Genomic DNA, 19,263 nt, shown 5'->3' on the forward strand with positions numbered 1-19,263 from the left:
TCTTTCTGATATTCTGTAAGAAATGAGACCATTCAAAACTTATTAATCAAGAAAAGGACTTAATTAACATGGCAGGCTTGATTGACAGTGAGTATAAATTGAGAAACCAGAAGTTGATTCTATCTGCAGATCTCTGAAAATATTCCTAGTGAAAGAAAGTTCATATAGGGAAGAAAAGTACCAGAACTTAAAATAATTAAAATGCTGCTTCAGTGGGCTTTCAAAATTTTCACTAGGTTGGGAGTTTTAATCATATTTTTGGGTTCCTGCTCAGTGTTTACTAAGCTGCTACATACAGCAGTAGGTCACAAATCCCAAATACTTAAGTTTGCTGCACCAACAATTAGAGTCTTCAAGCTTGGGCAAGATAAAATATCTCAAAGTATACTAGTTATTACAAATATGGGAAACCATGGGACCTATGTTTCTTTGGGCCTGGCTTACTTCACTTAATATAATTTTTTCCAAGCCTTTCCATTTCCTAACAAATGGGGCAATGTCATTCTTTCTATTGGAGGCATAAAATTCTATTGTGTATATATACCACATTTTCTTGATCCATTCATCCACTGAGGGGCATCTGGGTTGGTTACATATCTTTTTTTAAAATTTAATTTAATTTTATTTGTGAACATACTGTACAGAGGGGTTACAATTACATGGGCAAGATAATGCGTACATTTCTTACCAAGCATTGCACCCTCCTCCTTTGGTTTACCCTTCACATCCCTTCCCAGCCTCCCCCCTCCCCCCCAATCCCAATCCTTCTCCTTCCCCCCTCCCCCCCTCCCCCCCCCCCCCCCCCGCACCGACGTTGTAAAGCTCGTTTTGGACATGACAACTTGTACTTCTCAATGTTGCAACAGGTCCACCTGTATCCTTAAACAACCGGTTTTTCCCCATCTCCTCCACAAGTTATACTGACATCAAATATAGTGAAAGCTGGGGTTATACTGTGGGGGAGGGACATACAAAGCAACAAAGAAATAATCTTATAAATGCGTTAGAAACACATGCATGAAAGAAAAAAACATTAAAATACATATCTAAGGGTTCATTTTCCTGACCTCACATTATGTGACCTTTTCTGCTTGACTCATACATATACTAGATATTGCAAATAAGGGAAACCATGGGACCTATGTTTCTTTGGGCCTGGCTTACTTCACTTAATATAATTTTTTCCAAGTTTTTCCATTTCCTAACAAATGGGGAAATGTCATTCTTTCTGATGGAGGCATAGAATTCCATTGTGTATATATACCACATTTTCTTGATCCATTCATCTACTGAGGGACATCTGGTTTGGTTCCATATCTTAGCTATGGTAAATAATGCTGCAATAAACATTGTTGTGCTGGTAGCTTTAGTGTGGTCTTGTTTGTAAACATTTGGGTAAATGCCCAAAAGTGGGATTGCTGGGTCATAGGGGAGCTCTATGTGGAGTCTTTTGAGGAACCTCCATACTGCTTTCCAAAGTGGTTGAACAAGTTTACACGCCCACCAACAATGCAGTAAGGTTCCCTTGTGTACACATCCCCTCCAGCATCTGTTGTTATTTGATGTTGGTATAATTTGTGGAGGGGAAGGGAAAAAACAAATAGTTTAAATAGGGATACAGGTGGACCCATTGCAACAATTAGATGTACAAGTTGTTATGTCGAAAAACAAACTTTACGGGCTGGGAAGGTGGCTCAGTGGTAGAGTGCCTTGCATGCATGAGGCCCTTGGTTCGATTCCCCAGCACCACATAAGCAAAAAGAAAAAAAGCTGGAAATGGTGCTGTGGCTCAAGTGGTAGAGCACTAGCCTTGAGCTAAAGAGCTGAGGGACAGCACCCAGGCCCAGAGTTCAGGCCTCACGACCAGACCCCCCCCCCAAAAAAAAGAAAAACGAACTTTACAACTTTGGTGGGGGGGGGGAGGATTAGGTAGGAGGAGTGGAGGGATGGGAAGGGGATGGGAAGGGGAAACAAAGGAGGAGGCTACAATGCTTGATAAGAAATGTACTCATTATCTTGCCCATGTAATTGTAACCCCTCTGTACAGTATTTTCACAATAAAAAAACAAATATCAAGAAAAAGATCTTAAAGTAAGTAACAGTGACAATCATCAGTTATAACTGCCTTATTTCCATCTCCACGTTCAGATGATCATTGAACTCTGTTCAACAACTCTCCCTCTGGGAAGGCCCAGGCAACTTCAACACAACAGTGACACTGTCTTGACTTCTCTCATCCTCATCCTTTAAGCTGAATGTAAATGTTATTGTGGAGAGGGCACTGCCCAAGTACTTAACCAATATTTATTGTCTGACTAACTAAGTTAGTAGATGCTGCTGTTTCTCTCCATTTCTACCATTATTTGGGAGTAGATAATACAAATATTCTACATGGTTTGGAGACAGCATTGTATTAGGTGTTGTAAATTTACAAGTGCCATTTCTGGAAAAGACACAAAGGCACAGGGAAATGGAAGTGAGCTTCTCAGTTCACAGGGTCAGCTGAAACTTACAGCACAGAGTCTCCAGGGAAATCTCTATCTTCCCACACAGCATTTCAAAGTTAACTTTTGAAACATCACTTGTGATACTGTTTTTCCAGTTGAATGGTGAATAGGCATACAGATGAAAATAGCTTGACTAAGGCCACATGGCAGGTTTTCTCTTAGGTCTCAGAAGTCTACACCTACACATTCAACCCCCCATAGGTACTCCACAGTGCTGCAACATCCAAACTCACTGTCAACCAATCATTTCTGGGTAGGTAAGAAAAACTAGCTTCTACAGCAGTATTTTTAAAAATCACAACCTCCACTGAGAATTTAGGGAGATATCTAAATCCTCTCCCCAGGAAAGAAAAGTCCATGTACAAATATATAAAATTTTGTCCATAGTCTAGAATAGGGATATAAGTTGTGTTCTTTTGCTTATTTTCTGTTTTTGAGTTGTTTTTATTTTTTGTTACTGATGATTAACCTCAGGGCTTCATACTTGTTAGGCAAGGGAAAATACAATTATATTAATGAAAAATAGTTAAGTATTTAGGAATTCCTTTAAATACTTAATTTAAGAGGCTTTTTAAAACCACTTCCAATTTATTTTCTCAAATTCTAGGCTGTGTTTTTCTGGTTACTTCACTAGTTTGGCCATCGGATAAAAGATCCTATCAGGCCAATGGAACCTTTCGAGTGTTATTTCAGACTTCTTTCTCTTCCTTTAGGTGTCAATTGTTCAGTTTAATCTTTTATACAAAAGTTGCTTTATTTATCAGGTAATAAATAGTTCAGAAGGATTCTATTTCTTAGATCTCCTTACCCTATTTTCCAAGTGTTTAAAATCTTAGGTACTGTCTTTAGATTACCTTTATTTAGAGGGATGATTCTTCTATTAAGGGCTAATTTTACTTAAGAAGGTGTGTGTGTGTGTGTGTGTAATTTCAAAATATGTAAGCAACAAAGGAAGAACTTCATAACTCAGATGTTATACCTATGTATCCTGGCACCTCTCTGTACAATAATGAAGGATGAGGATATTTTTCTATGTTATCTTAGTTTCTCTAGAGAACAAAGGCCAAGAAAAGAAGAACTTCTAGAAAGTGCTTCTGTAGCACTGATACGCAATCCATTCCAAGTTTCTAAGAGCTTTTTCTATTGATCTTGTCAAAGCTGTCACCTGATTTACTATAGAAGTTACCCCCAAAGTAAGATTGCTAAAAATACGTGAATGTATTGTGGCCACTTACTTGGGAACTTGTGTTCCTGGCTGAGAGCAAGCAAACGTTTCATTTCTGTAGGGAGAAAAGAGAACAATTACACTCTAGCCTGTTAAAACAAATGGTCCTTAAGAACAGCAGATAAATCAAAGAAATATCATACTTGTGAGTGCAAAGCTTTTAAACATACCTGCTTCATCTATTAGGTAGCTTGATGCTATTCCATCAGTGTCTGTTACATCGCAAGAGTAAATGCCTAAGTCATCCGTCCCAAGGTCTTTGAAAGTCAGTTTTGTCCTGGAGAACAAATTTTTTTTCTTAGAAATAAAGCTGTACTGGGTCTAGAAAACTGCCACTGGCTATATCTCTAGGCACCCATAGGCAGGACTCCTTTCATTTGGGATGCTTGTCCTCTGCTCCTGCTGAGCAAAGCCTGCCCATTCTTGTTATCTCAAGATAAATGTCATTTCTACTAGAAAGACTGTCCTGCTTCTTCCCAGGGGATGATGGTGATGGGAAGGGGCTGATAAAAGTTCCTAATCTACAAACCGTGTTATATATTAACACACATCAAGCACAAAGGTATTTGGCTTGTTAGCCCTTGCTGAGGAGCCTAGATTTTTATCCTATAGGGCAAAATGTGCTCTACCTTTCTTTGGGTTCTTCTTCACTCTTATCCTCTACACTTCCCTTTTCAGAAGTGATTATATACCACTGAGATTATCCCCAATGTACAATTACTGTGCTGTCAAAGATGTTTTCCTTTGTGCTTTGTTGCATTTCTACCACACTGGACCTTGTATAACACATAACTTGTGTCATGAATAAGTGATAGGTTATTAGTCAAGTTCATTGTGTTTTCTAACTTTGGCAAGTTTTATTACTAGTTAATGGCTAATATCAACTATACATTTGGATGCTAAGTCCACAAACTAGAAGAAAGTTTATAGTTTGACTGTGTTTTCTTTAAGAAAATGTGTTGTACCACAAGACCTTTGGAAAGTGTTTTAAAAAGGATTTTTATTTTTAAGATTTATAGTGAGTTGAAGGTTTTATAATGCTAGCTATAAAATACTTGTGACTTTATCCTCTTATTGCAAGAAAAGTAAGCAGAAATGAGTGAGTTTACTTCATGCTCCTACAATGGGAAGGACACCTGTTAGGATGGAAATAATCTTACTTGTTGCCTTTGCTTTCCACTTCTAATCGTGCAGAATCCTCAGTAGAAACATAATCTTTGGACCAAGTGAATTCTGACTTTGGAGTCATCTGATCACATTCAAAGTTCAATGAAATAACTCCATCATCATCCACATTTACAACCACCTCTTTGGTTCCTAGAAGATAAAAAAAAAAAAGTCTCTCATACATTGCAGTATAAATCAACCAAGTTGATTGATTGATTTGGAAAGCATCCCCAACTTTGGGATGCTTTACTTAAGCTTTAAAGCAAGGCATTGTGATTAGGTAAGGGGAAAGACACAACTGCTTAGTACAGGACTAAGAAAAAAAATGTTTAAATAAAGATACAGGTTGACCCATTGTAACAATGAGATGTACAAAACACTACGTTGAAAACGAACTTTACAACTTTGACAAGGCGGGGGAGGGGAGTAGTTGTGAAGGTGGGAGGACAGAGATGGTAGGGGGGAAAACAAAAGAGGAGGTAACAATGCTCAATAGGAAGTGTACTCATTACCTTGCTCGTGTAACTGTAACTCCTCTGTACAGCATTTTTACAATAAAATCATACCAAAAATTGGTATTATGATAATACAGTTGTGAGAAGGGACTGATGGTAATCAAGGGGCATGGCAGTGTTGGGAATGACCCTTATCAGGCCTTACTTCATAACTCTACTTCAATAATGCCCCTACCCAGTCAGTCATTAGGAAGGAATAGAAAGAGATTAAAGAAATCAGATGGAATTTGAAGGAGGAAAATAGAACAGAATTGACTGTATTCACACATTTAAGTTTGTGTTATTTTAAAAGAGAAAACTATACAGGAACTTTATGTTAGAATGACAACAATCTTAAAAAGACTGTTATCGAACTACATGGAAATGAGCTAAAGTGATTGGCTGTGTTTCAAGAAGATAGGTTTGGGGATTTTAAAAAGAAAATTCGTTCATGTATTCAGTTATTTTATTTTTGAGGTTTACAATAAATTGCATCTGTAGCAATTACAGCAATTCATAGAGAGTACAACTTACGAAACATTCACAGCATGTCTAACTTCAGTAGGACAAAAACTAACTGTACTATTAAATTTATACTCATTCAGTTGCCAGCCTAAACCTGGTTTATTTCAGTATATTAGGAAAATTGTATTTAGTCTCAGAAAGGTATAGCTTTAGTTATGAAAAAACATTAAAGAAACCTTCCCATAGATTTTTCCCAGTGGAATGATGTTTTCTCTGTAGATTGTAGAGTAAGGTCCAACATCCTGTCCTAGTGCTCAATAAAACTTATCAGAAAGGAAAAAAAGATAAAAAGCCCTCCTAGGGAGGGTCCAAGAAAAAACATGTACACAGAGAGTAAGTGGCATAAGGCTCTTGGTCCTGAATCAAACAGTTGACCTAATTTGTATTCTTACTGATGGTAGTGTGTACTTCACACACACATACATACACACACATAATAAATATATATAAATATATTATCAATATATATCCAAATATATATAGATTCAAAAAGTGACTATTAGCATATATAAAATTTAGAAAGGCTTTTTGTTTTGTGGTCAGTCATGGGGCTTGAACTCTGGACCTGAGTGCTGTCCTGCACTCTTCAGCTCAAGGTGAGTGCTCTAATGCTTGAGCCACAGAGCCACTTCTGGTTTTCTAGTGGTTTATTGGAGATAAGAGTCTCCTTCTTTCCTCTTTAGAGAAGTTTCTCTTTAAGTCTTCAAAAGACTCCCCATAGAGCTCCCCTATGACCCAGCAATCCCACTTTTGGGCATTTACTCAAATGATCACAAACAAGACAATAGTAAAGGTACCAGCACAACTATGTTTATTGCAGCATTATTTACCATAGCTAAGATATGGAACCAACCCAGATGCCCCTCAGTAGATGAATGGATCAAGAAAACATGGTATATATACACAATGGAATTCTATGCCTCCATCAGAAAGAATGACATTGCCCCATTTGTTAGGAAATGGAAAGACTTGAAAAAAAATTATAGTAAGTAAATTAAGCCAGGCCCAAAGAAACATAGGTCCCATGGTTTCCCTTATTTTCATTAACTAGTGTATGTCTGAGACAAGCAGAAAAAGTCAGATAAGTTGATGTTAGGTGAAATGAACACCAAGATAAGTATTCAAATGTTTTATCTTTCTTGTGATTGTTTCTAACATATTTATAAGATGATTTCTTTGTTGTTTTGTATGTCCCTCCTCCACGGTATAACTCCTGCTTTTATTGTATTTGATGTTGGTATAATTTGTGGTGGGGAAGGGAAAAAACAAATCATTTTAATAGGGATACAGGTAGACCTATTGCAAAAATGAGATGTACAAGTTGTTATGTCAAAAAACGAACTTTACAACTTTGGCAAAAGAGGGGGTGGGGGGATGGGAAGGGGAAACAAAGGAGGAGGCAACAATGCTTGATAAGAAATGCACTCATTATCTTGCCCATGTAACTGTAACCCCTCAGTACAGTATAATAACAGTATAATCCCTGTTCTCACTATATTTGATGTTGGTATAATTTGAGGAAGGGAAGGGCAAAAACAAACCGTTTAAATAGGGATACAGGTGGACCCATTGCAACAATGAGATGTACAAATCGTTATGTCGAAAAACGAACTTTACAGCTTTGGGGGGGGCAGGGTGGGGAAGATGGGAAGGGATGGGAAGGGGAAACAAAGGAGGAGGCAACAATGTTTGATAAGAAACGTACTCATTATCTTGCCCATGTAATGGTTACCCCTCTGTACAGTATTTTCACAATAAAAAAAAAAAGAGTCTCATGGAGTTTCATGCAGGGGCTGGCTTTGAACCATGATCTTCAGATCTCAGCCTCCTGAGTAGCTAGGATTATAGGCGTGAGCAACCGGCACTCTGACTTAGAAAGAATTTTAAATTTATTTTTTTAAATAAAAATTTTAATACATCTTTTTGTGGTTTCAGTCCTGGAGCTTGAATGTAAGGTCTAGGCTCTGTCCCTGAGCTTTTAAAATCAAGGCTAGCACTCTATCACTTGAGTCAGAGCACCACTTCCGGCTTTGTTGTGGTTAATTGGAGGTAAAAGTCTCATGGACTGGCCTGCTAGGGCTTCAAATTGTAATGCTTGGATCTCAGCTTCCTGAGTAGTTGGAATTACAGGTGAAAGCCCTTGGTGCTGGGCTAAAACTTCTTTTTTTTTTTTTTTTTGTCAGTGGTGGGGCTTGAAATCCGGACCTGGGTTCTTTCCCTGAGCTTTTTTGCTCATAGTGCTCTACCACTTCAAGCCACAGCTCCACTTAACGTTTCCTGGTGTTTAATTGGAGATAAGAATATCATAGACTTTCCTGCTGGGCTGGTTTTGAACTGGATCCTTAAATCTCAGCCTCCTTTGTGGCTAGGATTACAGGAGTGAGCCACCAGTGCCTGGATTTTTCTTTTAAACTCCACCCTACTTTTGTAACATCAATAGTGAAAAAATGCTCTTATTAAAACTTAAGACTGACACTGAAATGTTTAGGCTTAGATGATGTTATAATACACAGTTTGCATGAGTCACTGTGAAAATATAAATTGAAAACTATTTGTATATTTATATTGTTATGAAGAGGCAAGAAGAAGTGAGGGGTGTCAACAGAATCTGTCTTTTTTTTATACAGTATCTATTTTGGAAGTATGACCAATTGCTCTTATTAATTACACATTGCTTTACCTTCGGTCCTTTTTTTTTTTGATTGTGGGGCCTGAACTCTGGGCCTGGGCGCTGTCCCTCAGGTCTTCAGCTCAAGGCTAGCGCTCTGCCATTTGAGCCACAGTGCCACTTCTGGCTTTTTCTGCTTATGTGGTGCTGGGAATTGAACCCAGAGCTTCATGCATGCAAGGTAAGCACTCTACCACTGAGCCACTTTCCCAGCCCCTTGGTCCTTTTTTTAAAAAAGAGGAAGTATGTGAAGGGTAAACAAAGGAGGAGGCTGTAATGCTTGGTAAGAAATGTACGCATTATCCTGCCCATGTAATTGTAATCCCTCTGTACAGTATGCTCACAAATAAAATTAAATTAAATTAAAAAAAGAGGAAGTGAATCATTCAAATGTTTGTTATTTATTTATTATGGTGAAAAAAAGACTAAAAGCGGATGGTTACTTTAAGAATCTTGATTTTTTTCTGACATTAAAAATTAGACTTTTCTGCAATGGACTTATACCATTAAAAGCATATGACCAGTTCTATTTACTTCGTCTTTCCCTCAGTTCTGTAGATGATCTTTGTATTCTAACACTTCACCCATTTGGAACCTTGCCCCAGTTCAAGAAGTAAGAAAACACAGCTCTCTGAGAGCCAGTATTGATTGCCAAAACCCACTTCCTAGTGTCCTGCACACACACACTGGAGAATTCCACAGACTGCCACATGGAAGGTATTTATACTCCACTTGAGAGAATTCTAGCAAGCTACGTTGGTTGGCTTCTCTCAGATCAAAGTGAAGAAAAGGGATAAAGCTACTTTCAGCAGGCTCTCTGAAAGTAAGGAAAACCATAGCCAGAGAGGAAGAAGGAAAACTCAAAAGCAGACATAAGGCATTATTTAATATAGGAGCACACAGCTCCCCACCTTCCTGATGACATCGTATATTGCTAACAGTACCATAAATAAGGTTGGTACTTGTGCGTCACAGAGAAAAGGGTAAAGAAGATTCAGTATATTGTATCTAAGAGTATTGAAAATGATGTGATATATATATATATATATATATATATATAATATAAAACATTCTTAGAAAGGATTGCATCAAAGGCTTAAAACAAAATTTTAAATATTCAGTAAACTTGGAGGTTAATAGAACAATTGAATATTTAAAACAATAATTTGTTCAAGTTTTTTTTTTCACATTTTGTTTGTGTTTTTGGTTTTGATGCTGGAGATCAAACTCAAAGCACATTTTTGAGTGGCCAGATTTGGCCTCAAACCCATATGACCTGTGATCTTTAGTGAAAATATGAACTGAAATGAAAGATGTTATTTTAAAGAATGTTATTTTAGTATCACCTTATTGCCTTAGAGCTGAGTTCTAATGTGAAAAAGAGTTGATATTGATCAAGATGTATAATGTTTATAAACTGATTGGTGGATGGAAACTTCTTTGTACTGTGACTTAAAGATAATTATATTTAAAAAAAGAAAATGAGATCATTTTTAATCTAAAAATTTGAATCAGATTTGTAATTCAAAATTAAGTAATTGCTAGTAGAAACAAAGTAAGAAGTGTAGATGAGGTATGTAAGCTAGGATTTAAGAATTTTCTTTGTGAATGTTTTCTTGATTAATCATGTCAATCAACAGATCATAGTAATATCTGTGGGGTAGAAAACTTATATAACTTATGAATACAATTTAATTGTGGCTATGATGGATATATGCTTGTTGAGTTAGCTAGGGAACAAATAAGAGCAATGAAAATTATATTTGAGTACATAAACTTGTAAAGCAAAACTCACTGAAAGGGATGTGAAATTACACTTTTTTCCCCCAAAAAGTTGTTCTGATTATTCCATTTATCAAGGAAAAGTTAAGCTCTGTAAAGGCAAAGATCATGTCCATTATCTTTTCCATATCTATATAAATAAATCTAAATCTAAATATATAAATATAAGAGAAAAGATGACTTCATAATGTTCCAGCTCCTTTTCTATCTGTCACATGAATTACAATGCCGTTGTTATTACATTTTTAATGTGACTCTCCAAATTAAATGTTTTATTGTTTTATTTTAATTAATTTGTAAGGACAGTTCTTTGAATAAAGATAATTTTAAAAGTGTTGAGTTCCGATGGCATACACATGTAATCCTAACTACTCTGTACACCTGGATCTGAGAATCATGATTCAATGCTAGCCTGGCAAGAAAGTCTGTGAGACTCTTATCTCCCATAAACTATTACAAAGATCAGAGGTGGAGCTGTGGCTCAAGTGGTTGAGTGCTAGCTTTGAGCAAAGAGAAGCTCAGGGACTCCTGAGTTCAAGCCCCAAGACCAGTACATACACACACACACACACACACATACATACACACACACACACACACACACACACGTGACTGAATAAAGCAAATATATTACAGCAATATCTGAAATTGGAAACTAAATTGACATTGCCTTTTCTTTCATCTTGAGTTTATAAATGGAGACAAGGTGAGATGTTTTGTTGTGGTGTTGGGGAACAAACTAGGACCTTGTACCCTGACATATTCCACTAAGCCACTGGCAATAAAGAAATTACTTGGGATAACAATGAGTAAATGTGAGGAAGCAGGAGTTTAAGATAATAAGGTATCTCTTGGAATTTACAAGTAGGCAAAACAATTTTATATTTATTTTTTTATGGCAGTGGTAGGGTTTGAACTTGGGGCCTTGTACTTTGGTTAGGCAGGTATTCTAGTAAATGAGCTACAACCCTAGCACTAAGCAAAACAATTTAAAAATGAGCTTCAGAATATTTTTTACAGGTTGGACATGCTGCATTCTAAATTTCTTTTTATGTAACAAGAGGAAGTAGCTTTAATCATCTGGAGGGCTAGTTTCCTGCATATTAAATTCTAAGTGTAATTCCTTAAATAAAGGGTCCAGAGTACAAGGCATCAGTGGCTCATGCCTGTATTCCTAGTTACTCAGGAGGCTGAGATCTGAGGACTGAGGTTCAAAGCTAACCCAAGCAGGAAAGTCATGAGACTCTTATCTCCAATTAAACATCAAAAAGCCAGAAGTGGAACAGTGGGAGAGTACTAGCCTTAAGCAAAAAAAAAAAAGTGTCAGGGACACTTCCAAGCCTAGGAAGAACCCAAAACCAACCAACCAAACAAATAAAAGGATCCTGAATATGTAGTAGGCAAAAAATAGATTGCAAAAAAATAGATTGCGAATTTACAAAGATACACGATGCTTTAGAAAAGCTACTTCCAATATAATAAAATACACAAGACACTGTTGCAACAATGAGAAGTACAAATTGTCATGTCCAAAACAAGTTTTACAACATCGGTGCGGGAGGGTGGAGGGGGAGGGGAAGGATTGGGATTGGGATTGGGATTGGGAGGGGGGAGGCTGGGAAGGGATGTGAAGGGTAAACAAAGGAGGAGGCTTCAATACTTGGTAAGAAATGTATGCATTATCCTGCCCATGTAATTGTAACCCCTCTGTACAGTATGTTCACAAATAAAATAAAATAAAATTAAAAATAAAATAAAATAAAATAAAATACACAAGACAGTATGTTGGAAATGATCTGTACAACTTGGGGGGTGGTTAAGGGAAGGAAAAGTAGGAGAAAAATAAGGGAAGGGGTAACAAGTTTGACAAAAAATGTACTTATTATCTTGCTTATGTAACTATAACCCATCTGTATATCACCTTGATGATAAACAATAAAATGAAATAAAATAAATAAAAAATAAGTTCTACATATAAATTACATATATATATATATATACATATATATTAACAATGAAAACATTTCTTACATGCCTCAGCCCAACCCACTAGTCAATGCCTTGTGGAGATTAACTCATTCAGGTCAGAGAGAAAAGTAAAGCTGCAACCTTCTTACATTCCCTTTTTAGGATGTTCCAGGGTTTAACAAAGGTTTTGCCTAGAGCAGAGCTAGTCGGGTATGTTTGAACACTGACAAATACCTAAAGAGACATTCTCTAAACCTAAGGAATGTATGATCAACTTAATGGGAAGGAAGCACTCAGCAAGCTCTACTACAGGTCAAAGGTTGGCCCTTTTTCCACAAAATGAACTAGAAAAGAAAGTACAAATTTACCATGAACTGTCTTTTGAACTGGACTCTTATAACCCTTATTACTCAGGAGGCTGAGATCTGAGGACCCAGGTTCAAACAAGCAAATAAAAAAAAAGTCTTATGAACCTGTTCAAAACTGAAGAATTCAGTAGACATATTAGGAAATTTGGGTAGTATAAATTAAAGAGATTATTTTAGTCTAAAAAAGATTTAAGAAGAGTTGTTTCTACTCAGCTCCTCAGTCCTAAAGAAATCCTTAGTGTGGAAGTGAGGGAGGCCTCATTGCATACCAAGGCATTTTCATGTTCGTGCAGACCAGGAAACTCCATGCTACAAGTGGACTAGGTATGAGCCAAAGATAAAATGCTTGAATATTAATTTCATCCCACATGTCTCTCTCCCCCAAAACAAACTAACACCTAAACCAAAACTCAAGATTACAAAAAGATGGAATTTATCTCTTATCTTTTATTTTGTGTTGTTATTGTCATGCATATTATATGTGCATATATTATACAATCTACATTACAGTGTCATATTTTTTGCCTTTAACATTCAGATGCTTTTTATATAAGTTATGGGAAGAGAAGTAAAAAAGCAAAAGATAAGATTTAAAAGCTGACATAAAGTCCTAATAGACTCTATACATTTCATAAGCTGATAGAGAATTTTGCCTCAAATAGTTTGAAGCCTTCCACAACAGCATAAATAAATCACTTTTTTTTTTTTTTGCTCAGTTGTGGGGCCTGAACTCTGGGCCTGGGTGCTGTCCCTCAGCTCTGCAGCTCAAGGCTAGCACTCTACCACTTGAGCCACAGCGCCACTTCCGGCTTTTTTCTTTTTTGCTTATGTGGTGCTGAGGAATCAAACCCAGGGCCTCAGGCATCCAAGGCAAGCACTCTATCACTGAGCCACCTTCCCAGCCCCATAAACCACTTTTATAAGCTTTTATTAGTTGTCTTCTATGGTGTGTGTAAGTGATCATGAGCATGTGTATTTGGGATTGTGTGTGTGTGTGTGTGTGTGTGTGTGTATGGGTGCATGCTTGTGTGCACGTGCACGTGTGCGTACTAGTCCTGAGGCTTGAATTTAGGGCCTGGGCACTGTACTGGACCTTTTTTCACTTGAGGATAGTTCTCTTCCATTTGACCACAGCTCTACTTCCAGCATTTTTGGTGCTTAATTGTAAATAAGAGACTCATGAGCTTTTCTGCCCAGACTGGCTTCAAACCATGATCAGATCTCAGTCGCCTGAGTAGCTAGGATTACATTAATGAGCTACCAGCACATAGCTGGATGTTTTTTTGTTTTTAAACTAAAGGGTGGTATTCAATATAAATATGTAAAAAGTGAACTATGTAACTTGTGGGCAGGGACAGGAGGGAAAAACTGGGGGAAAGCAAAAGAACAAGTAACATTGTCCACAAAGAACCATACTCATTACTTGAGTTATGGAATGGGTGACACCTCTGTATAACAATTCAATAACAACAAAATTATATTTAAAAAACTAGAGGGAATGGCAAAATAAACTAGGAGTGAATGAATTACTGCAGCCAGTCACATGTAATACAGAGCAGGTGTACGTTTATGATGAAGACTGTTGGTTAACTCTTCACTCTGGTGCCTATATCAGTCTCCATGGGATGCATCTTTTCCACTCACCCTTCACAACCTGGGCATGAACTACAAGATGCCTAGGGTTAAGTATACATACAGAGACTGCAAAACAGACTCATACTCACTAGCCAGAACAGAATAGTCACTTAATAAGAAAAGAGTCTAATTAATACCCCTCAAGCCTGGCTTCAGATTGTAATCACCCAAGGAGTTAAGCAAACAACAATAAACATTCGTCTAGACTCAGCCCTAGAGATTCAGATTTCATTGATATGGAATACAAAGAAAATCAATATTTTCAAAGTTCATGACACAATTCTAATGCACAGCTCACATTGAGAACTGCTCTTCTAGTAGATGAAGGATATCTGTTAGTACACTGATATGAGTGCAGTTTTCAAAATAGCCAGTTGAGCTTATTGTTAGCCTATTTGGCTTCAGAATCCTTCAAGACTTTACCACAAGAACTTAGGGCACATATTTGCCTTTTCAGCCTTCCCAGGTTCTTGGTCAAGCAATTTTTAGACACTGAGATTGTACTGTGCCCTTGGTCACTAGGTTGTCAACCTAATCCCAACTCATTATGCCCTCTGGTTATGTATTTTCCTAACCTGCCTTGCTCCTTGTGACCAAGGCTTAACTGTCTTTAACCTAGTTCTTCTGGGAACCCTGCCTGGCATCTGGATTCTCTTTCCATCACTTGATCCTCACACTCACTACTCTGTTTCTCTAGTAAGAACACCTGTTACCTGTGTCACCAGCCTGCTGACCTCCAGATCACCTGCACACCTTGGCCAAGTCTCTTTCTTGTCTCACACTTATCCAGGCTCAACTGGCCTCCATATCCATCGTAGGCCTGATGCAAACATAGACATGGCTTAAAAATACCAAAAATCCAGGAAAGAATGTCTTTTTTACATACCAGCAAATGTATGTTAAATATGTCTCAGCTTATTCTATTTGTAGCTCTATTCATGTAAAGGATTACTTGAGAAAGCATGACAGACTGTTATCTGGATCCTCTGTTATCTGGATCCTCATTACTAAAGACAGTTAGACTTTGTAGCAGTGGCTGCTGTGTATTTGCTGATTTCAAAGAAAACCAATGATCCTGCCAACCTCAGTGGGTTAACTTTCACTTGAATTCAGTTACACTTGAGGTATCTTGTTAGAATCTGTGATATTCTGTTACGTGATAAACTTTATTTTCTCCCTGAAATTTTATCAATGTGTTCCAAAGAGGGTGCTTTTTTGAAAAAGTGATCTAAGTTTCACTTATATTCAATAAAGAGCATGCCTGTCCCAGCTCAACTTGTTATTTGATTCTAACATACAATTAGTGAGTAAAAATAACATATTGATATTATATAAGATTAAGAAATATGGGCAATTTTAGATTAAATGATTTTTGTTTTTGGTTTTTACTCAAACTTGCAACCTTGATGCCTAGTTTATAGACTACTTGGCTATGGGGACTGTTCATGAGCACCTGTTCTAGCTCTCATGATGTTGTATGCCCTGGCATTTCCTATAGATGGTAAAGCCAGTGTGTGGGATTGATGCCACATCATTCCCAGCATGCACTCAGCACATGGCATGCAACCACACCTCACAAATACATGCAAGAATGAAGGTGCCTGCTGTCTACAAGGCAAATCCAAATATCACTGGAGTTATGATGATATAGCATGGGAGGCATTTTGATTTTGTGTGCCTGGGATGGATCTCTGTGGGCCAGTTGTTGTTGGACTGGTTAAAACAGTGCTATATAGTGTGTCCGTGCATGCAGCTGTTGCTTGAATTACAGTCCAGGAGTGGAAAGGCCACAAAAATGATTTTTGTGCCTTATTCCAGTGAAGAAAAAGTTCTTACTCAAAGGACATTATTAATGATGAGATCCTTCTCGGATGACCAAATTCCCCTGTGATTACTTTGTTAAGGTCAGACCTGGCTACTGATGAGAAAATATGAAATTGGTATTTCTTCAGTCAATTCAAGTTTACTCATAGCAATCTAAATGTTCTCATGAGGGCAGAAAATGTATTGGGTCTTCTCACATGTCCTGGTACCTTTAATATCCAACCAGTTAACAAAGGAAGGGTTTGATTTCTATCACAGCATATGTCCTGATGTTCCTGATGCCTTCATGTGTTACCTTATTTAAAGGCAGACCGTTCCTCCCAGATTAGGAGCTTCCTTTGTTTATATTTCACTCATCAGAAAAATAAATGAGATCATGGTATTTATTTTAGTTCTTGATTTCAGTTCTGAAAATAGGGACAGATTAAGGTAAAATTCCTTAGACTAGAATAAAGATAAACTTTTAAATAACCGGTAGTTTCTAGTGCTTTCTTTGATGTAACTTCAATGAACTAAAATGTGTCACTTTAAAAATGATACAGGTTGAATGATTGAAAGTTTTTTTATTATGTACTGATATGAAACTCTATAGACAAAGAACACTGCAAACTTTGTTCTTATGATAAAGAGGCACTGTCTTCTCTAGTATCTTTTGAACCTAGCAAGTGAAGGCACTGTTAGTTATGGGTCAGTAAACTGTAGTTTGTAGGCTAAATCTGAAGTTGTACCTCTTTGTGTCTGGCCCACAAGATAAGAGTAGTTTCTATATTTTTAAATAGCTGAAAAAATATTTCAAGATATGGGAAAATTCCAACTCTATAATACATGTAGTTCATGGTATTGATACATGTGTAATGCACATAATAAAGTATTTTATTGGAACACAGCCAGGCTGGTTGGCTTATGTCTTTTCTATAGTTGCTTTCATGTCATAACAAAGCTAAGTAGCTGTGAGAAGAACCATATGGCTGTAAAGTTAAAAATATTTACTACCTGGCCCTTTATAGGAAGTTGGCTAATCCCTGGTTGAACTTAACGGCCGTAATCACCTATATCTACATTTATTTAGGGACTGAACCTGCTAAATGAACTATTCCTGCAGCCCCTGCCCCCCATGATTGGAAAATATCTTCTAGGACTTACTGGCTAGGACATAATAAAAAATATTTCCCAGAACGTATCCTTAGATGAGTTGGTCCAGAAAGCATGTTTTGACCCGGAATTTCCCTGTTTGGGGGGAACAGAATCTGAACAGCTCCTGAACCATTTCTAGGCTGACTTATGCCTGTTCCCAGGTGCTTCACATGACACACTGATGCTTTTGAGAATCAAAGAAAGCACTGAAAGGTGGCCTAAATGTTACATCAGTATCTTACACAGATAAATCTTTTTCTTTGTGCTGCTGAGATTCAAATCCAGGTCCTGTACATGTTAGGCCAGTGCTCTACCACTGAGCTACCTCACCAGACTGAAAGGAGCCTTAATGAAAAATTAATCACCCACCTGGACGTGTTTCTGCCACAACAGGACCAGCAAGATCAGAAGGCTTTCCAACACCTGCCTGGTTGATAGCTCGAACACGGAAAACATAGCTGATGCCCTCCTTGAGGCCTTCCACCTGGAAGAATTAGGTGTTGAAAAAATTGAGAGTTGTATGTTACTCAAGCAGATGTGTTCTTCCTCTGCAATAGCAATTAGTCATATAGCACCAAGGATATAGAACTTTTGCTATGAGTAGATTCTCTCTGTGACTAATTGGGTGGCTTAAAGCAAACTATTATTTCTCTGGAGCAGTTGTCAGTAGAAGAAGAGGAATAGTCTATATACCTTAATGGCTTCCAACATCAGAAATAGACTAGGCATTTTTAAAATAAATTAGCTACCTTATTCTTTGGTTTCTTTGGTCAAAAAGGCAAAAACAAAGTGTTCACTTTGCCCTTTTGATCTTTTTGAGATATTCTAAGAATAATTTCAGATAAAATTCTTGGCAAGAGAGAATTAAAACCATTCTAAGACACCCAAACAAAACAAACATTGTCCCTGTAATATGACTATATTTTCCTAGACAAGATATTAACATACTTGAGAATTTAAGTCATTTGGTAAATAATCAAAGTGTATTAAAACTCTACATCCTCAAGTTTTTAATCCTCAAGATATTTTCTGCTGGGCTAGGGGTATACCTCAAATTGTAAAGCACTTGCCTAGCAAGCAAAGCTCTGGGTTCAATAACTAGTACCACCAAAAATAAATTGTGAAGAACCTACTTCAACTTCATTTGTTGTCACAAACACACATATGAAAGGAATTTTGTTACACATACAGGGCATAATTCTTCCCCTAAGGCTGTGATGGAAATATATCCAAGATCTGAATTAAATCATACAAGCTTTTTATGAACAAGCATTCAAACCAACTATGCAGTAAGCTGTTATGTTTTTAACCTATTTGGTTATATTATATTGGTGACAATGTATATTTCTGTAGTAATGCCTTTCACTACAACAAATAGATTTTTTTAATGCATTTCCATCTGTAAGTGAACTTGAACTTAGCCACAAGCTAAATGCTTAAGATTTTATATATTTCAGATTTTGTTTAGAAATAATACCAGTGAAATGTTGATTTCAAAAAGGGAACAGAAATATTTCCTTGTTGTGATAAGAATGAACTGATTATCAGGTGACTGACACACCTACACCTACCACACAGGTGATGTGTGGCTGTGAGTCAGATTTCCATAACACAGGAAGAAAATCTGCATTCTAGTGCCTAGTCACCGGCATGACAGGCACACACTTCCTTTCTCCCATTGCCCAGAGGACAAAGGCCAATGGCCTCAACAGTGCACAAATACACACAGTCTATGGATATCTACTCTGCTTACCTTGGATTGCTTTCCTTCCTACACTTTCAAAAGGAACTGCTTTCCTTTGCCTCTCAATCTATGGCCCCCACCCTTCCAATTACTCCCTTCTCATCACTTTGGCTCACCAGGCTATACTTGTCAATGTAAAAGGATTATGTGGGGCTGAATTCTTTCTTTGTGAAGGCCGTGTGCAACTTTCTGAATGACTGCAGTGAAGTCATGCCTCACTTT

At 37.4% G+C, this 19,263-nt stretch overlaps 1 protein-coding gene across 1 annotated transcript in view; it reads right to left on the reverse strand.

Moving 5' to 3' along the window:
* Nucleotides 1-19,263, reverse strand: part of Myom1 (myomesin 1) — a 131,081-nt gene that overhangs the window by 29,282 nt on the left and 82,536 nt on the right. The window contains exons 21-24 of the mRNA XM_070029493.1: nt 17,667-17,781; nt 4,893-5,049; nt 3,903-4,009; nt 3,743-3,787 (exon numbers count right to left, since the gene is read on the reverse strand). Coding sequence (XP_069885594.1) covers nt 3,743-3,787; nt 3,903-4,009; nt 4,893-5,049; nt 17,667-17,781 — 424 coding nt within the window. The remainder of the gene's footprint in view (nt 1-3,742; nt 3,788-3,902; nt 4,010-4,892; nt 5,050-17,666; nt 17,782-19,263) is intronic.

This window comes from Dipodomys merriami, unplaced genomic scaffold, assembly GCF_024711535.1.
Source record: "Dipodomys merriami isolate MVZ:Mamm:240054 unplaced genomic scaffold, mDipMer1.0.p SCAF_2, whole genome shotgun sequence".
Classification (NCBI taxonomy): Eukaryota; Metazoa; Chordata; class Mammalia; order Rodentia; family Heteromyidae; genus Dipodomys; species Dipodomys merriami.